The following is an 18,603-nucleotide window of genomic DNA, read 5'->3' as shown; positions in this document are numbered from 1 at the left end:
TGCTCTGTGATTCTATGACTCTGTGATCACGAGTGCTTGAAGGCCCAGCTGGCCCTTGGCACGTCCCTCATTCATTAAGTGTTCCTGGCTGGGACCCATTGGCACAGCTGGAGCTGCTGCAGAGCTTTGGCACACGCTGCTTCTCCTGGGCCTGCCACAACCTGGTCCCGTGCCTTTGTTTCTCCGGACCTCTGCTTTATCTTTGCACGTTTTTCCTGCTTAAACAGTAAACAACCAAGCACAAGGATTGCTTTACCCTGTTTGTACCCCGAACAGCCTTTGTGAGGACCAACACGTCCACCAGACAACAACCAATGTGAAATTCTGGCCTAAATGACCTTTTCTGTGCATTGCCTGTTGGAAGCACAAAGGACCCGGAAAAACTGCAGCATTTTTGGGAGCTATGAATGGATTGCCTTACACCAACACCAGTGATCTCCTTACAAGTCCACTATGATTTGAAAAGGCTTCACCAGTGCAGATGGTGTCAGTGGAGAGCCCACGAACAGCCCAGGCACTGACGTGGGTGGCTTTTCTCGGAAGAAGCCGGTAACGGGGGGGAGGCACCACGTTCACTGTGCCAGCAGAAGAAAAAACAGCCTGAAGATCAGCTGACACGTTCACTTTGCACAAATCCTAAAAGCAGAATTTATTCTGAAGGACAGACCGTGGCTTGCTCCCGGGAACACACGGGAAGCAGGGAGCAAGCCAGAAAGCTGCTGCTGTTCTGCACGGAGCAGTGGGATCGCTGCACCCGTCACTGCAGTGCCAGGTGTGCTTTGAGGAATCCCAAAGGAGCACATGCTGCTCTGACCTACAGGGCTGGCACAGCACCCTCTGAGATCCAGAGCATGACCACACACCTGCAGCACACACGTACCAACCGCCACAGCTGACGTGGTGCCTCCCCTCATCCACATCCCAAAAAACTGCCTGGGACACACTTGGCTGGTCGGGCCCTGAACAGGGACTGCACAGAAACACTGAACATGTCACCCACAACATGGGTGTCACCCTCTGCAGCACCTGCCCACTCCTCAGGAACCACACTGCTCAGGGCACAGCAGCACAGGATAGAATCGACCTCACCACCATCAACATCAAAAGGTTATTTTTAATCACTGCTTCTGCACTAGAAAATTTATTTGCAAAATAATTACACTATTCCTGATTTCATTTATTTCCTAGAGGAATTTCAACATACAAAACCAATCTACATGTTTTTGAAAACTATATTGCTTTTAACTTCTTGCTCATCTAACCAGAACAACCCAAGAGTCAGCGTCGCTTTTGTTTTCTACTTCCTGCTACTTAGCTTTAAAAAAAAATGCAATAAAAAAGATTCAATAACTAAATAACAGTAACACTGAGATGACCTAAATATTTAGGCTTAAAGCTTCAGTACTTCCCAAAGCGTAAGAGCAACTGCTCATGTCAGACCTGTTAACTCACAGATGCCTGAAGATTAAAGGCTTATTATTTCAAGAATTAACACTTAATTAAATACCTAGAGAAATTAATTCACCAAAATCTTAGCCTACACATACCAAGATAAGCGTCAGTACAGAATCACCAGCAAACTTTTTTTATGTGTAAGACTAATAAAAAGATACAGGATAAAGTTTTTAGGAGACCCGAGCAGGCAAACCCTTTCTTCACACAAGTTTGAGCCATTTGCATGAGCTTTAATCTTGCTTTGATCTAAGAGTTGGCCTGGTTTCATTACTGTCCTTTAACCACAAAAGACAGGAAAATGCCTGCATGCATGTTCCAAAACTTGAAACACTTTGAATTGTTCTGTGAGTGTGAAGAGAAGAGCTTGTTTATTCCATGCAAAGGGAAAAGCTCTACTTTAAAAGCCCGTTCCTTAAGGATACCATCCTTCCCCACCTAGACACTGGCTTTGCAGCTGCCACTGCCCAAAGGTACCACCACCAAAGCTGCTTTTATCACCTCAGTGCTTGCTTCTTCTCCCCTTAATATCCATAAAATCTCTATCAGATGCAAAGATTGTCTTATAACTTGTGGCCAAGCTGCATTAATTGAAGAACAATCAGTCTTCAAGATTTTGGAAAATATCAAGTACAAAAGTGCAGCAGGCTCCACACTTACAGCGTGCCTCTCAACTACAGAATTTTTGGCAAAGATGAGCCTATTTCTCACTTTTCCTATTGAGAAGAAGCTCTTTGCACTGACACTTGTGCCCAATTCAACACTGTACGTAGTTTCTTCTACAGAAACAGCAGAAAACCATGAAAAATGCCACATCTTCCCCTACCCCTGGTGGTTTCCCTTCCCTCACACTACCCAAAAAAAGACTTTCTTTAGCAGAAAGAGGCCAGCTTTTGGTTTTCAAACCCAGTGATGCAGCACATCATCTTTAAGGGTAGTCCTTGTGTAGAGTTTGCTTTGGTTTAAGGGAGCTTGAGATGATCCTGCTGAACAGGTAGGGAGAATAACTCAACTTCCCACATGCTCTGGTAGAAGGCAAAGCTGGGACACAAAATGGGTAACTGGGATTTCTGGGTTTAAGAAAACCTCAAGCCATTTCCAGAAGGTAAATGGGATGTGATCCCAGACAACTGACAAAGTGAAGAACAAAATCTCCTCCTGCTTTGATCAGGGAAATTCTTGGTCGTGCCTGTTGCAAGGCAATGTGGCTGTAAAATTCCAAAATTGCTCGTGGTGCTTTTGAGAGAAGTTAATAAATGGGACTATATGAGAAATGGAAGCTGAACAGAGAAGGTATATCCTGCCTTGATCTCCCAAAGCTGAAATTGGGAAGTTACCAAGGACAGTAAATTCTGTTCAAGTTGGGTGGCAAATAACTTTCCCATCAATCACATCCCCGGATGCCTTTTGCTTGCACTCAGTTGAAACCTAAGAGAAAGTGCCCAGACCCCTGAATTAAAGACTATAAAAACCCAAGAGAAGCTGCCTCTCCTCTCCGGCACAGGCTGGCACCATTTATCAACACTATGGGATGAAAATGTGCCACTGGTTCCAACAGCAACAACCTCTCTGAGCACTAAAACTTCCAAGAAAACAAGTAAAGCCAAAAAGATTTTCCTTCAAAATCTCATTTCTTAAGGTCTTCAAGAACTTGGAAGCTTTGCAAGGTGCATAGAATAGAATCTCATATACTTATTGAACTTCAAATTTCCTATGAGCTTTACTTCACTCTTTCATTCTGTGGATATTTATGCCTGTTTGAATTGGACTGGATGGCACTGTCATGAATTCTGGATTCAATACACATTTGTAAAAGAAAATCCTGCTCTGCCTCTTCCACAGACTTTTGGAGTTGCAGGTAAATCCTATCAGATTTTACCATAAACCTCAGAACATGAAAAGGAAAAGCAGCCTCGAAGGGCAAGTCCAGAGAGACGGCACACTCAAAGAATCATGGAGAGGTTTGGATTGGAACGGACCTTAAAGCTCATCTTGTTCCACCCCTGCCATGGGCAGGGACACCTTCCACTAGCCCAGGTTGCTCCAAGCCCCATCCAAGCTGGCCTTGGACACTTCCAGGGATGGGGCACTCCTGCTCTGTGTGATGCTGCAGCCACACTCACCAGTGGAAAACAGCCAGGATTTCCCAAACACAGCACAGCTCAGCTTGTAACAGGCTGGGAGAAAAGGCAGTAAGCGCAGCCAGACTTGACAAAAGTGTTACACTTGCAGTCTCACCCCAAATTAAACCCAGAAGGATACGCAACACTTGAAAGCAGAAAATCCAACATCCGGCCTGAGTGCCTGTCCAGAAAAAGGCCAACTTTTCCATAATTAATTCCAAGTCATTCTTCCATCCTCCAGCACCCCTGCTCACAGCTCTGTGAATGCTGGCTGGGAATGTCACTGCAGAGCTCTATCAGGCACTCGGGGTATGTCCCTCCGAGCCAGGGCGACTTATCTCCATACAACCCATGGAGTTTATTCAGAGGCTTTCCTGTAAGGCCAGAAACCCATTTCCTCATCTTGTCGTTCAAGTAAAGGGTAAACCAGGCTCCTCTTCAGTCTCTAAAACATGACAGAATATCGGGACTCTCTCTGCTTTTTCAAGTAAGGTGCACCTTGTAGGAACACACCTACAGTGTTTTATCACCATACAAAAATACCCCTGTCTTAACTAATACCACACTGACATTCACTGGCAAAACAAATGGCTAGAAAGAAATTTCTTACAGACATTAAGTAACAGCTTTCACTGCCGACTGAGAAGAAGAAGAGCAGGAAAGTCTGCTTGGAAGAATGTCCTAAACAATGAGGAAACCCAGCGGGTACATCCCTGGGTGCTGCAGGGTCGCAGCGCTGTCACTGTGCCCCTTGGCTGGACCGTCCTATCTGCCTGGGTGAGGAAAGAGGTGGAAAAGAAGGGAAGGAAGAAAGAAAAACTGCATTTAAACAAACAAATCAAAATACAATGACTACAGGGCTTCATCCTCTGCATGGCTGTATGTTTGCAGAAATGGGTGGATGGGATACGGTCAAGCACACTGAGCAACTTTAATAAAAAATAACCTTCAAGGAAGTTCCATTTTCTGTGCACTGAACTCTTTTGAAGATGCACCTGCTGAAATTACTCGTGTTGGGTGCTTGAAATCTCTCCACTTCTCCAAATTTAAAAAAGATTTGTTCCCAACACACCACACGTGACGGGGCAGAGCTGGGTCCCCCCTACTGCTGCTGACATGGCAGAAATGGAAGATCATCAACACTTTAGGGCATTTCCACCTTCTGCCTGCTGTCAGATCCACTTCCTTGACTGTTCCTTTTCTAATATTAGAGAACCAAAGCACAAATTTTCCATCAGCAATGTTGAAACCTCCAGCACAGTCTCTCAGAGCACACTAAGCTGCTTTAACAGGCAATTCCACCTTATCCCCTGATTTAACAAGCGCACCCCGAGTCCGGAACTCCCCTCTCCCACCCTGGACCACTCCTTGTTGGGTGGAGCACTTATTAGGCATCATTAGATGCCTAATTCACCCAATGAACACCTCCCATCATATGTTCAGCCCATGCCTCATCAAACTGAAAGCAGGAATTTTTATAATAAACTCTTTTCACATGACCAACTCCCAGTCTCCTAATTATTCCTGCCATGTTTTAAACTCCAGTTCACTCATATCCTGAATAATCCCCATGTCGTCCCCCAAACCACCCCCAAAGAAGGATTATCTCTCCCACAAGTCCTTGTTTTCAAGACCTCAGTCCAAAAACCTGAAGGAATTACTATAAAATTTTCTTTTCATTTCAGAGGGCTTTAAATCATTTTACTGCTTACAATGTGCACATATTTAAAATATCTTATGGACCTAAAATAAATGGAAAAACGTATTTTTCCATAGGTATGGTTAGAAAAACAGGCTCATGCTGCACAGCACAGAAGACACCTTTGAAACTAAGGTTTCAGTAATGCTGCAGTGCATGTGGTCTGGCTTTCTGCCCCACTCCTCCTTGCTGGCACTACGTGGCCTCCCACTCTCCCCTAAATATCCTCCGCCCACCTTCTCCCCGTGGTCACAAACTGTCCCCAGCGCTCACAGGAGTCCCTGATGACTAATTTTTCCATTATTGTTCTGTGACAGTGATTTCCTTCAGGTAGGAGTAACAAATATCGAGTGTTGACATTTTACTCACAATTTCATCCCACAACAGTGACCAATTTTCACTCATGTCTATTCAAAAAAGACAAAATATGCTTCGATGGCTTGCAAAGTGAGATATATATAGTTTCTTAATTTTCCGACTATAAAAATTGTTTTTCAAAGCATTTCCATCCCCAAATAAGTCTTTAGGCAGTTGATTCAGACTTCACAGGGATGATCCCTGCCCTTGCCATTCCAAGCACAGCTTCACACGTATCGCCCTGCAAAGACCACTTGAAAAAAATCACACATTGGCATTGTATATTCTCTTCTCAGGCACTATTTGCTGCAGGAAACACACATCATCAGGTCAATAGTTATATTTACTGACTTTCAGGTCATGATATTACCCAAGATATTGCCCCAGCTCTCAATGCTTTGCAGTTTGGCTGGTTCAATCCTACCATTTCTTCCTTAAGAGCACAGAAGTGGAAAGCAGTTTTAGGTGGAAATCACAGCCTTTGGTTCCAGTAACAGAGACGCCGCGTAGGATGCCTTCCTGATTTTCTCTGGGATTCATTTCTCCAACTGGTCTGACAAGGCTCCAACTTACCCATGGGGAACCAACAGCCAGCAAAGCGTCTCCCAGGCTCTCCCTGGGGGTGCCCCTGCCGAGGGCCAGGCTCTTGATGGCTTACACAGACACCTATTTGAATGGGTTTACATATTTTAACATCATTTTACATACCACATGGTTCCTGTCCTCGTTTGGTTTTCCTCTCATCCCTCAAAGACTTTTGGAACTTAGAAAACCTGTAGAACTGTACTGTATCACAGAATCATGGAATCATGGAATATCCTGAGTTGGAGGAGACCCACAAGGATCATCGAGTCCAGCTCAGGGCCCTGCACAGGACATCCACCCCTTTAACCCTCAGCATCTCATTTCCATTCATTACACTGTGTTTTAGCTTAAATGTTGTCTAAATGAGCTATGAGGCTTTACAACACATTTAATTTCAGGCAAATTAAATTACCATTAGAGCAACAAGAAATTCAATTACACCATCAGGACAAAAACCATGGACTAGACCAAACTCTCACTTGAAGTAACACTCAGGATTTCCTGTCTCGAGGTTACTGATATTTGGGCCGGTCTGAGCGAGCACCCCAAAATGCACAAAGTCTGGTCTGGAGAGTGTTGCTGGCTGCTGCCTCCGAGTAGGGTGTGTGAGGCACATCCTCGGGCTTGTTGTCTCACAATTCCCCTCCCGAGCACTATAGACTGACAGTTCTGCTGACAAAAAACAGGTCCTCTCCCTTCCCTTTGTCCTGAGGACACCCCTGCATCATCTTTGGAGGAAAAGAACCCCAAAAGCTCCCAGCCCACCACAAAAACACACCTAAGCTTTACAAAGCCGGCTGAAAAACGTGCTGCTTATTCAACCTACAGCCTTACTGCTACAGCCTGCTTCCTGTTCCACCGAGGGGAGCTCAGCCCAGCTCACTCTGCACGTACATCACCCCAAAGAGTGTCAGACAGATAAGCAAGGTCTGAGTCTTACAGACTCCAGCCTCAGCATCAGCAGTAGGTCTGGTGAGCTGGCTGCATTGCACTCTGTTTCGATTTAAGAAGCTCTTCCTGATTCCCTTTCCTTCTTGGAAGTGCTAATTCACTGACAGTCTCTGTACAAAGTGCCTCATTAATTATTTTTCCAAGCAGGAGCTTAGAGTGGGGAATCCTCACTTACAGTAAGAACAGCAGACACGCCAGGGGATGAGCACAGTGCTTTCATTCCTTTTTCCACAGTGATTTGGCTTTCTCTCTTGCCTGTGCAGAGATGTGACAGGCAAACCAGAGCTGTGTCTGAAGAGCTGCCCAGCTCCCAGCGTGGCAAAGGCCCCCTCCCTGAGAGCTGAGGGAAGTTTCAGACACACACCCAGCCCCCCTTCACACGGAGGGATTTCCCAACCCTCAGGCACCAGCTCCCAGTTGTGATTCTAGATGATGTTCAGGGCAAGGACCTGCACGGTTTCCTCTTGCACAGCTGTGAAGAAACCAACCAGCTCCCTGGATTTCTTGATATTTTTTTTCAGTAAATAGTCATCAGCCTTTTCAGGCGCTCACAACTCAGGGACCAGAAACTTGAAATGCTGAACTATGGAAATGCAACTTTGGCTGCAGCATAGGGATAAGTGTAAAGGAAAATAGAAATCCATGGGGATCACATGGCTCTGATGGGACTGAAAACCACCCTCAACCAGGCAAGAAAAAATGACAATACTGAGAGGGCACAATAGAAAAATCTCTGCATGTGAGGCCGGTAGCTTTGCTGACTGCATTTTGGGTGGAAACCATTTAATAACTGGACATCTTTCCCACTATGGGAATCTCTTGAAAGACCCACTGTGATTTCAAAAGAGTCCTGACAGAGAAGCAGTTCAACATTTGCACTCCCTCTACACCACAAAAAAATCCCGGAGCAGCAGAATCCAAGGACAAGCTGGGCTGTGGGCACCACCCAGGAGTCACCCTCCGGCCTGAATCCATGGAGTTTGATCTCCCAGTCCACAGCAGAGAGGACTCTGCAGGCCCCACATGCATAATACATGAAGTGCTGGAACTGGGCGTTCTTTTCTCATGCAAACTTTTACTTCACTTGTAAATCTCCAGCCTTAAAATTTGCTTTGTAAATACTCTACCGGCCGCCTCACCGATAAGCAGCACAGTTAGACAGGCAAGAGTAAGATGTATTTCATAGTTAACTATTCAAGTAACAAAAATACCCCCTAAAATACCGATTTATGCTCTTTTCCTTCATAGTTTAGTAGCCATAAGCATAATTCAAAGTGGGTTTTTGTTTGTTTTCTCTTTCCTAACATTTTAATGGGATAAAGGAATGTCCTTACACAATCTGAACAGTTTACCTAAATACTCACCTACAGTGTTCCCACCGCCTGAAGCAAGCTTGGCAAAACTTCAGGCCATATGAATCACAGAATTCCAGAACACGCTGAGTTGGAAGGGACCCACGAGGATCATGGAGTCCAACTCTTAGCCCTGCACAGGACACCCCAAGAGTCACACCATGTGCCTGAGAGCGTATGGTCGGGATCTGATTTACCCTGGCAGACCCTGGTGCCGTGGGAGCTGCAGGCGCTGGGGGATCGGGATCTGCTGTCACCCGGGCAGATCCAGCCGCATCGCTCCCACGCTCCCTAAAGTTTTTACTGTCTATTTACAGTCCCTCCGCGGGAATGTTTAGTGCATCGCCGCTTAAGGAAGCGCTCCAAACTCCACCGGCCTCTAGGATCCAGCGCAAACCCCGCCGTGCCCGGCGCGCGGGATGCTCGGGGATGCCCGGGAGCGCTCCCGCCGGCATTCCCGGCGGCATTCCCGGCGGCGGTGCCCCGCAGCCCCGCCGAGCCCCCCGTACCTCGGATGTAGGTGCACTTGCTGTCGTCCAGCGGCGCGGAGGCAGAGCCGCCCATGGTGCGGCGGAGCGGGAGCGGGACAGAGCGGCAGCAGCGGCGGCCCCGCAGCGCCCGCCCGGCCCGGCCCGGCCCGTCCGCACCGCCCCCTCGGCGGCACCGCCCCCGCCCCGCCCGCCGGGGCTGCTCCGGACTGCGGGGACATCCGCGCTGCCCTGGGCTGCCGGGGACATTCACATTGCCCCTGGGCTGCCGGGGACATTCACAGTGCCCCTGGGCTGCCGGGGACATCCGCACTGCCCCCGGGCTGCCGGGGACATTCACAGTGCCCCTGGGCTGCCGGGGACAGCCGCACTGCTCCCGGACTGCGGGGACATCCGCGCTGCCCCAGGACTGCCGGGGACATCCGCACTGCCCTGGGCTGCCGGGGACATCCGCACTGCCCTGGGCTGCCGGGGACATCCGCACTGCCCCTGGGCTGCCGGGGACATCCGCACTGCCCTGGGCTGCCGGGGACATCAGCACTGCCCCTGGGCTGCCGGGGACATCCGCACTGCCCCTGGGCTGCCGGGGACATCAGCGGTGCCCCGCCGCCCTCCGCCTGCGGACACGCGCGTCCCGCGGTTTGCTCTGCCCCCGCTGCTGCTTCCTCTTCCCACTGTCACTTTGTCACCCCCATCGCAAAATCCGCGTCCCCCTGGAGGCACGCACAGACCCTGCGAAGTTTCCATAGAGCCTGCTTTAAACACCAGGCCACGCTAAAGGCGGGTTGTCCAGAGAAGCTGTGGCTGCCCCATCCCTGGAAGTGTCCAAGGCCAGGTTGGACGGGCTTGGAGCAACCTGGACTAGTGGAAGGTGTCCCTGCCCACGGCTGGGGGCTTGGAATTGGATGACCTCTAAGATCCCTTCCAACCCAAACCATTCTGGGATTCTAAGTTGAGGATGCTTGGAATGATTTTACTTTGTAAAGAAAACTAATTAACAAAGCCCATGGGATGCAGAGAGAGCACACGAGTCAACCAGTGGCTGCCTCTCCCAACACAAAAGCTGGGATGCACCACACGGAGCTACAAACTGGTTTGTGTTTGAGGTTATTCCCGGAGGATCCATGACTGTATTGGTTGTGCTCTGGATGGGGCCTGGAGCAACCTGGGATACTAGAAAGTGTCCCTGTCTATGGCAGGCAGTAGAACGAGATGGTCCTTAAGGTCCTTTCTGCCCCAAACCATTCCATGACTCGTAACTCAGCCTTCAGGGCCATATCTTCCCACTCTTACCAGGAATGCTGAACGTTGCTATAGAATGCACAATTCCAGGATGAAGGATAAACCTGCACAAGCAGGCACTAAAATACACATCAGTAAATATCAGTAAATACTGCCCAGTGATCGAGCCAACTTCCTAAAACATGCAAGAGCACCAGTGTGCAGATCCTCTCACAGGACAGCACAGAACAGATACCTGAATTTCCTTGCCTCTGAATAATAACTTCAGTGATGCTTTGGACCAGCTGTGACTTTTTAAGGTATAATCTTCTGTTCTGCTAATCCAATGATGGGCAGGGTGCCATCGTTATTGTGCCTCACATGTTTTGCATGGAGTTGATGAGCTGCAATGATTATGGATAGTGATGACACACTGGAGCTTCACAGTGATGGGAAGTTATGCATTTTAGCCTTGAACACTTTTCATTCAGCCTGCACACATCTGTCATTGGCTGTGAAATTGCTTCAGCAGAGTTGAGGTTTGCTTACGTGGGTTGTGAGGTCTGTACGTTTAGTGCTTTGCCACTCGGTTGATCACAGGATGGGTAAAAATCTTGGGGGTGAATCCTTTTAAACCAACACTAAACTTGATCAGGTTTGAAGTACTGAAGATGACATGTAATGCCAAGTTCGGTGTTCTGCTAAAGAGCCTCCTTCCTTCTGAAACTCACACTCTCTGGGCACGGGATTTTGTACCAAAGAGTAATGGAGCAATTAAGCAACTGCTTAATTACCTTGAGGAGACCAGGCTCACCCAGAGCACCCCTGAAACAGCGTCTCACAAGTCTCTAGATCTCTCAGCTGAGATATAACACTCAATGCACAGCGCTTCTAGAGGTCACACGTGGATCAGGCTCTGTTACGGATACATTTAATGGGCTCTGCCCAGAGCCCGCAGAGGAGGCTGCGGGGGTTTCCTCACCCCACATCTGGGAGCTGTGCGAGCAGACACCGAGGAGGAAGCACCGTTTACTGCTGTGCATTTGAAAGGTGTCAACTCAGAGAATTCAGGCTCTGCTCAGTGTAGCATATCTTTTATCAAATGTGGCTGAGAAGCTTTTCGTAACACGCAGTCACGTGGAATGTGCAAGTAAAGCTCCAGGAGCCTGGAGAGATAAACTGTGGAAAATTCATGAGCCATAAACTGGATTGCTATTCTGTCTCGTCATTTAGCAGATGAAAATATGCCAAATCCCAGAAGCTTTATACCCAAGAACAGATGCTGGCGTGTGCACTGAATGGGAAACTTCCCTGTCTAATTACAGCTAGGGTAAAAACAAAGTGAGAACTGAATAGTTTACTTAATTATAACATTTATACTTGGTACTACCTGCTCCCCAAGATCCCCAAGCATCTCACAAACGTTAGCTAATTAAAGGCTGTAATTTCCCTTTCAAGATAGGGAAATGCTGTGTTTTAATGGCAAGGCTTGTGTCCTAAGCATCTTAAAAAGATACCATGAGAAACGTGAACCAAGTCAGGAACATATATAAATGATCCTATTTCTATCCTGCTTAAAAACAAAACCATCCTCTCTAGGATAAGAAATCCACGTTAGATTTTAGGCTGATATAACATCCACACTGCATCCACACTATCAATTATAAGGGAATACAATCAAAACAAAAATACCACCAGAACCAAGAAAAATACTTCCCCACATTTTCTCCTATGAAATCCTGATCTTTGAGGGTTTTTTCCCCTTACTCTCCCTAAAAGTTCCTTCTTTAAACCTGTTTTGTATTATATCCCGAAGGTTGGATTGTATACTAAAGGGCAACGTGATGGAGCTCTGCCATCCCACAGAGAAAGTGAATTCCTGAGTGAGCAGGACCAGGAGAAGCACCTCCTGCCCACCAAAGGAATGAAATCTGTCTCCACTGCCTCTGTAACTTCACTTGTGGCAGTGTGACACCAGGAGAGAGGTCCAAGCTGCCTCAGGCTCTGGACCCACGAGGCACCAGTGAAAGCCCTGGGAGCTGTAGTACCCATGAAGTGCAGTCACAGCCACTACACTGCCTTATTTTGTGTTGGCCTCCAGCTCTGGTTCAGGAGGGAGAGAGAAGGAGGTTGTCTCCACAATCCCTTCTTCATTATCTCCCTGCAGAGGGACTGTAATGGAACCCTGACGTGCCCCAGACACGAGACCCACTCTCAACACCATGGGCACACCATGGAATGAACTCCAGTGGTTGTTGGTCTAACACACGGGCCTTAACCACAGCTCTGCTGACAGGTGCAAATGTATCATCAGGGGGACTGGGAAGTCTTTGCCACCTTGTTGGCTACTTCTCCTTGTCTGATTGCAAATGAGACATGCCAAGGAACCAGTTTCTTTGACACGCTGCATAACAGCACTTGAGTGGGCCCTTTGCTTCAGAGGGAACTCTGTGTGTGCTCACCCCCTGTGTGTGCTCACCCTCCCTCCCGTGTGTGCTCACCTCCTGTGTGTGCTCACCCCCTGTGTGTGCTCACCCCCCGTGTGTGCTCACCCCCCTGTGTGTGCTCACCCCCCCGTGTGTGCTCACCCCCCCGTGTGTGCTCACCCCCCTGTGTGTGCCCACCCCCCCTGTGTGTGCTCACCCCCCCTCCCGTGTGTGCTCACCCCCCCTCCCGTGTGTGCTCACCCCCCCCGTGTGTGCTCACCCCCCCGTGTGTGCTCACCCCCCCCGTGTGTGCTCACCCCCCCTCCCTGTGTGTGCTCACCCCCTGTGTGTGCTCACCCCCCCGTGTGTGCCCACCCCCCCTCCCTGTGTGTGCTCACCCCCTGTGTGTGCTCACCCCCCGTATGTGCTCACCCCCCCTGTGTGTGCCCACCCCCCCGTGTGTGCTCACCCCCCCCGTCTGTGCTCACCCCCTGTGTGTGCTCACCCCCCGTGTGTGCCCACCCCCCCCGTGTGTGCTCACCCCTCCTCCCTGTGTGTGCTCACCCCCTGTGTGTGCTCACCCCCCGTATGTGCTCACCCCCCCTGTGTGTGCTCACCCCCCCTCCCTGTGTGTGCTCACCCCCCCTCCTGTGTGTGCTCACCCCCCCTCCCTGTGTGTGCTCACCCCCTGTGTGTGCTCACCCCCCGTATGTGCTCACCCCCCCTGTGTGTGCTCACCCCCCCCGTGTGTGCTCACCCCCCCCCCGTCTGTGCTCACCCCCCCCCGTCTGTGCTCACCCCCTGTGTGTGCTCACCCCCCGTGTGTGCCCACCCCCCCCGTGTGTGCTCACCCCTCCTCCCTGTGTGTGCTCACCCCCTGTGTGTGCTCACCCCCCGTATGTGCTCACCCCCCCTGTGTGTGCTCACCCCCCCCGTGTGTGCTCACCCCCCCCCGTGTGTGCTCACCCCCCCTCCCTGTGTGTGCTCACCCCCCCCGTGTGTGCTCACCCCCCCTGTGTGTGCTCACCCCCTGTGTGTGCTCACCCCCCTTGTGTGTGCTCACCCCCCCGTATGTGCTCACCCTCCCCCGTGTGTGCTCTGCCACGGCCTCAGACACACAGTTTGTTAGCAAACAGAAGCACTTTAGTGAAATGTGTGTGAAATCCATTAGGAGAGATGATTAACTATCCAAAACTACCTTAGAAGATTTCCCCAAGGGAAAGGAGCCATTTGAAGCCCACTGACTTTGTAGGCAGGATAACAAGGTGCTGTTGACAGAGAGAGCTGCAAATGGAATAGAACTGTCCTGCATAAATAATAATTATCTACTGCTAGAGGAAACTGTTAATCATTATTGTCTGAAAGTCAAAATCAGGTTGCAGAGAGTAGTCTCAAGAAGATGTGCCACAAGATAAAAACAGCCCTTTTCTCAGGACAGGCTGTTGGCTGAAATATATTCTGAATCCTTTCTATCTAAGTAACACAAAAATGTAATCCTTAAGAGTTATTTTCAAAAGCTTGGAAGGAGGTCTTAAAATCGACCTGCAGAAGGTACCCCTAGAGAATCACAGCTGTTCAGGCTGGAGAACCAAAAATGACATTTTGATAAAATAGCCCTAAAGAGAAAGTTAGAGTTGGTTGTGCTTTAGCTACTACCCTGATTCTGAGGGACTGGCAAGAAGCACTGAGAACCCACAAACAGGAGAGTGGGTTTTAATAGGTTCTTAATCATAGAGTCAGGTTGGAAGGGACCTCAAAAGATCATCTGGTCCAACCTCTCGTGGGAGAGGGAGTCTAATGGGATTATCTAACACCTCATGCCATTGCATCCTGAGAACTTTCAGCAGCAGAGACTCCACCACACCCCTGGGGAGGTTGTTCCAGTGAATGGTTGTTCTTGCTATAAAAAATATCCTTCTTATATCAAGATGAAATGAAAGGTATGGTGGGGTGGGGAGACAGTATATGAAGTGCTGCTTCATCTATGAACTGAATATTCTAGGGAAGAGATAAAAATGGCGTTTGTGGTCACTTATTAAAGAAAGAAATCAGATGAAACCTCTTATTTTTGTAAGTGCAGAAAGTATTGATGACAGTCTGAACTACTCATGAAGGAAGAAAAGCAAGGCAAAGGTTCATTTCAATAGCAGATGGTGGTAAAATGATATAATTTTATCTCTATCTTTCAAAGGTTTTGAGAATCAAAATATAATCAGGCTGCTGAGTGCACAACCTAATGCAGGAGGAGGCTTTGCTGGCTGCCTTCCTCCCTCCTTATTTTTCTCTCAGTTATGTTTTACTGTCATTCAACATGTAAACAACATTCACTCCAATATTCCTTGGATACCAGTGCTCATAAAATACCAAATTGTAAGTAACATTCATCATTCTGCCCTGCTTGGTTGCAAATAATTTATAAATGTCTGGGTTTTTCACAGAATTAAATCTGATACATAATCTGAGGCACTTTCCTGCAATCAAACGTTCTCATAATGCATTAATGGTGACATGGCAAAGTTCAGTAGATCTCCACTTGCATTGTATGTATGTGTGTACATATATTTATATATATATATACACACACACACACATATGCACTTATCCCATAGCAAGGCTCAGCCAGACATTAGCCTTGCTACAAATCTAGAATTTCCATCCTCAATATCCAAACAGGACACATCACGTCCCTCCAAAAATAAATACTTTTGAGTGGAGAGGTTGAAAACTTGGGGTAAAAACTCTCTTTTCTTAGTTGTCAGAGGGCGAGGTGAGGTCATGAAAGCTTCCCTGTGATGAGGACTAGAAGCTTCTCTCTCTGTTGACACCTGAGATTAAAGATACCAGGTAAGCATAAGAATGCTGCTTACCCGGGATTCCTCCTCAAAAATTAGGAGAACAGCACACTGCTAATGGTAAACTCTGGAGAGGAGCTCTGCTCTTTTCTTTCCTATCTATAAGTGTGTCTTAGGTTCCCAGTTCACATGGAGTGCAACCAAACCCATGTAAGTCTATTTTGAGCAAGTTATAATGTTTATAATCAAATACACAAGCTGTTAGTACTTAGGCCATATTACCAAGTTGCACGTCAAGGCTGCTTTTAAAACAGATTCTAAAACTGATTTGTTACAAATAAACAGATTGATGCAAGTACAGCTCTAGGCAGTGGCTGTGGAGAAGGGAAAGAGCTCTGCACACCTTGAGAACTTAAGTAAAAAAAATCCTCTGAAACCAGTAACTCCACAAGAACAAGAGACTTTGCCTTGCCTTAACTTTGTAATCGTTATCTTCAAGCCCTGTGGTGAAAAGTTCCCCTGGACTTCTCCCCTCCCAGGTTTTCCTGCAGGAGTGCTGCTGGCCCTGTCAGCTGCCGTGTCAGGACCCTGAGGAGAACACTGCTTTAAGTTTGCTCCTTTGATGTCAGCCTTGTGACTCTTTGAAGCTGGAGTCTCCTTTTGGAAGGCTGGAGGGGCAATGCTGGATCTGGAAGAACAGGAAAGAAGAGTTGTAGCAAACCCAACACCAATGGGAACCAGCAAGGGGGAAACTGGTTGTTAGGACATGTCACAGGACATGCACTTGGGACAGGAGTGAATAGGGATGCAAAAATCAGAAACTTTCAGATGTGGTTCTTGATTTTATTTCCTATAAAGTAAGGAATCCTAGAGCTGAGAATCACCTCCAGCTGTTGCACACTCCATTTGCCTGTCCCAGTGGCCAAGAAATTACACGGGTTTGTATATATTTAAATTGAAAAAAATAAAATACATGTGTGGAACTTTTCTTGTTTACTAAACACTCCCATCATATTTGGTAAATTCAAAGACCATTTTTTTCTCTGCTTAGTCACTAGTTATGAAATCTGGTGACACAGCTAGAGGTGCTCATTCCTGCTCCGCTGCCATTAGAGGCTTTACTTTAATTAGTTAGGACATTCATGTCAAAGCAGCTAATGCACAGGCCTTTACAAATCCATTGTTGGAGCTCCCTCGGTGTCAAACATGACACATTGATTTGTCACCTCAGGTAGAAATCGGGGTGGTGCACAGGAACCAGTAAATAAAGCACAGCTCAGGGCCCTTCCCGCTGCCCAGCGCTCACAAGGGAGCAAACAAGCACAGCTCAACCTACTGATCTCAGCAGAAAATCCAGGAGGAAAATCCATCCCTTGGAGATCCAGTGGATTCTTTACCGCTTCAAATGGGCAGCCACACCTTCCTGGGAAGACAAAAGCCTTCCCAAATGTTGAAAATGAGTTTATGGGGTGGGATTTGCAGCCTGGTAACAGAGGAAGGCTGACATCACACTGTCACTGAACAGACTTCAGTGCAGCAGGACACCAAATCTAGCAATTAGACCTGTCATTTTCCCTTCTTAACTAAGGAAACCACACTGACTCTTCTTAGAGGAGTAAGAAATCCTACTTCCATTTGATTAACAAAGATGTGACCGAAACTTTCCTCCCAAGTGGGCTGATGCTCCTGCATGATTAACTGCCCTGCAAAAGGACAGCAGGCGCAGGCTGCAGAAGCTGAATGATCCTGCAGACATGATTAATGAAGGAGAGGACTAAATCCCCACCACATCTGGATTTGCTTCTTCTGACCACAGATGGTTTTGGTTGCTTTTTATTCTGAGTATATTCATTAAGACTAAGCACAGGGTTTAAACACAGCCTTCCTGTTCCAAGGCTCCATTTTCCATGGAGAAGCTTCTCGTCAGGAGTCTGTCCAAGAAGGCATATGTAGCAAATGAAATGGGATTTGCTAAACCATCTTGCACACTGAATGAGCTGCAAGAGTTCAAAAGGAGATGCACAAAGGAAAGCTGAACAGTTTGGATTTTTGATGTATTTTCCCTGCTCTGAAGTGATTGGTCTCGTCTGCCTCATTTTCCTTCCAGATAATTTTATAAAAACCTCAGCACTCCTAGGGTTTGAACTCACAGTAAATGGATCCCAAAATGTTCACAAGTTTTTCTGTTCATTAAGTTTGGCTGTTGAGAACCTAAATCCATCCATCCAAGCCTGGCTTCTGGCATGGGGAAGCCACACAACAAAGGACACGATGTGCTAATCTGTCAGCGGGCGAGATACCTGCTGACCCTGTAATCCTGTTAGCATCCTGCTCCTCTCCACATCAGCTGCACTCACACAAGAATTTGCCTGGACAAAAGGCCATCACCTCTTGGGCAGCACCAGTACGTCCAGGAGGCATCTCGTGGCCAAGCAGGCAGCAAGAATCTTACCAGTTAACAACTACTCTGATTATTTGGGTGATATCTGGGCACAGGGTTTCTCCTTGTCCTTTAGGACACCAAATGTAATTAACTGGTGTATTATGACCTCTGCACTGATTTTCTCATCCTTGCTGCTCTAATTGCTAACATGGATAACAATAATCTGCTTTTTTAGCATGTCACCTGGCTGGGGTTCTCTCCTGCCTCTTTAACTATCCCACAGAAGAAAGAGGAGTGGCCTTGTTTATATAATAGTGATCTACTTAGAACTGATAAACTTTCTCAAGTCACTAGTAATTCTGTTTTCTTTTCAAAGCAAAGTAGGTGTCAGTGTTTATTTGGCTTTTATAGGAAAGCATGATACTTATTTTAAAAACTGCTTTATTTCTGACAGATCCACCATTGCAAGTGCAGCTGTTTTGCTGTGCAGTATTGAACACACTGGCATGTTTACTGCATTAAAAGGGCCCTCAAAAAAAGATGATTTTATTGCTTTTCTGATGATGTTTAGCAGAGACCTGTATTCTCCTGGTTACCTAAGCAGTTCAACTTTGCCAGATTGGTTTTGACCACAGTGGGTTGCACTAATGTTTGTAAGTGAAATGCAACCATTGCTTTTCCTTCCTTTCCTATTCCATAATAAAGTTAGTATTTCCGTAGGCACTGGAATCCTCATTTGCCTGACATGAGAGAAAATAACAACATTCTTCTGCT

The 18,603-nt window shown here is 47.5% G+C and overlaps 1 protein-coding gene across 1 annotated transcript in view; it reads right to left on the bottom strand.

The window, feature by feature from the left end:
* NIBAN1 (niban apoptosis regulator 1) overlaps window positions 1-9,146 on the bottom strand; it is a 58,755-nt gene extending 49,609 nt beyond the window's left edge. The window contains exon 1 of the mRNA XM_064664048.1: window positions 9,029-9,146. Within this exon, the coding sequence (XP_064520118.1) occupies window positions 9,029-9,083 (55 nt within the window). The 5' untranslated portion in view covers window positions 9,084-9,146. The remainder of the gene's footprint in view (window positions 1-9,028) is intronic.
* Between the last annotated feature and the right edge of the window lie 9,457 nt (window positions 9,147-18,603).

This window comes from Pseudopipra pipra, chromosome 9, assembly GCF_036250125.1.
Source record: "Pseudopipra pipra isolate bDixPip1 chromosome 9, bDixPip1.hap1, whole genome shotgun sequence".
Classification (NCBI taxonomy): domain Eukaryota; kingdom Metazoa; phylum Chordata; class Aves; order Passeriformes; family Pipridae; genus Pseudopipra; species Pseudopipra pipra.
Note: the sequence above shows the minus strand (reverse complement) of the source record. Positions and strands in the feature narration are given on the sequence as shown.